Raw genomic sequence first — 1,685 nt, 5'->3', positions numbered from 1 at the left:
CCAAGTACCTGGGCTTTCTCTTGCAGGATGCTGCCCAGGAACTGCCAGATGCTGCTTTTCTCGGCCACCTTCGAAGACTCTGTGTGGAAGTTTGCCCAGAAAGTGGTCCCGGACCCAAACATTATCAAACTGAAGCGCGAGGAGGAGACACTGGACACCATCAAGCAGTATTACGTCCTGTGCAATAACAGAGACGAGAAGTTCCAGGCCTTGTGTAACCTCTACGGGGCCATCACCATTGCTCAAGCCATGATTTTCTGCCATGTGAGTAGCAGCAGGAGCAGCAGGCCTGGTGGGGGAGGCGCTGGCCTGGAGGCTGTTGCCCTGCCCCCTCCCTCTCCTCCCTCTGAGAAGGACCAGGTTCCTCATGTGGAACTGGGAAGGGAACAGTTTGGAAAGATGTAAGAGACTTTTGCTTCTTAGTGTCTTGAGGTATACATAGCCCTCTGAACTTTATGTTATTCGTAGAAGATATATTAGAAAACCCAAGAGAATCGACTAGTATTTGTAAGAAAAATAAGAAACTAAAAAAGTTGGGTGGTTATAAAATTAATATAAAATAGCTAGTTTTCCAGTCTCAAATAGCAAACACTTTTTAGAAAATGGAAAGATATATCTCATTTATAATAGCCAAAAAATAAAAACAAAAAACTTCAAGAATAAATATTTAAGATATATGAAGAAAACTTCAAAATGCTGTTAAGAGGAAGACAGTTCTTCCTCTGTTGTTGGAAGACTTGTGATTTTAGAGTGACATCCCTCCCCCAACTTTAGATTGAAACTTTCAAACCTACAGAAAGGAAAAAAAAATTTATGCCCTTCAACGTCATTTAGTTACATTCGCATTATTCATCTGCTTGTATATTTGACCTATCTGTACTTTTTCTTTTCGCAGAATCATTTTAAAGGTAGTCCTTGGCATCATGATAATTATCCCCTATGCAGTTCATCCATATTCCACTTGCCCCACGTGTACCAAAAAGGTTCTTTATTGCTCTCGATTACTGTCGTTAAACCTAAGAGCCAATCAAAGATTGTTGCATTTAATTGTCATGTCTCTTGAGACTCCTTTAATCTAGAACAGTTTCTCCACCTTTCATGACATGAACATCTGAAAGAGTCCAGGCTAGTAAGTAGAATTCCTCTGATTTTTTCTCCTGTGTGATTTTATTTGGTTAAATATTTTTGTAAGATTACAATCCAGTTGACATTGTTACTTCCTATTACAGCGTCATGATAACAATCTTAGAAATTTAAACCTTACCTGCTAAGTTTCAGGTAGAATCTTCCAGATTCAAAATATTCTTTTCAGGTACCTTCATTTCTCAAATGTTTTCTTCCTTCCAGACCCGCAAAACAGCTAGTTGGCTGGCAGCAGAGCTGTCAAAAGAAGGCCACCAGGTGGCTCTGCTGAGTGGTGAAATGATGGTGGAGCAGAGGGCTGCGGTGATTGAGCGGTTCCGAGAGGGCAAAGAGAAGGTTCTGGTGACCACCAACGTGTGTGCCCGCGGTGAGCACGCAGCGTGTCCTGGTCTGCCAGGCTTGGGGTAGCTAGAGAAATCTTCATATGTGAAAAGTTCGAGACGGTTCGGGGGATCAGGTTGGGTGGGTGGTGACATTGTTTTCTAGGAGAGACTGGATTCTCTCAGCAGGTAAGAACTTTCACTGAAGCCCGGAGTCCTGAC

General features: G+C 42.5%; 1 protein-coding gene across 1 annotated transcript; it reads left to right on the top strand.

Moving 5' to 3' along the window:
* The first annotated feature begins 7 nt into the window (after positions 1-7).
* On the top strand, positions 8-1,581 carry LOC105310883 (ATP-dependent RNA helicase DDX19A-like). The gene is made up of 2 exons (XM_011386973.2): positions 8-264; positions 1,348-1,581. Exons 1-2 carry the CDS (start codon positions 28-30, stop codon positions 1,549-1,551), a joined length of 441 nt encoding a protein of 146 aa, XP_011385275.2. The 5' UTR covers positions 8-27; the 3' UTR covers positions 1,552-1,581.
* Positions 1,582-1,685: the final 104 nt, after the last annotated feature.

This window comes from Pteropus vampyrus, unplaced genomic scaffold (assembly GCF_000151845.1).
Source record: "Pteropus vampyrus isolate Shadow unplaced genomic scaffold, Pvam_2.0 Scaffold14688, whole genome shotgun sequence".
Classification (NCBI taxonomy): domain Eukaryota; kingdom Metazoa; phylum Chordata; class Mammalia; order Chiroptera; family Pteropodidae; genus Pteropus; species Pteropus vampyrus.
Note: the sequence above shows the minus strand (reverse complement) of the source record. Positions and strands in the feature narration are given on the sequence as shown.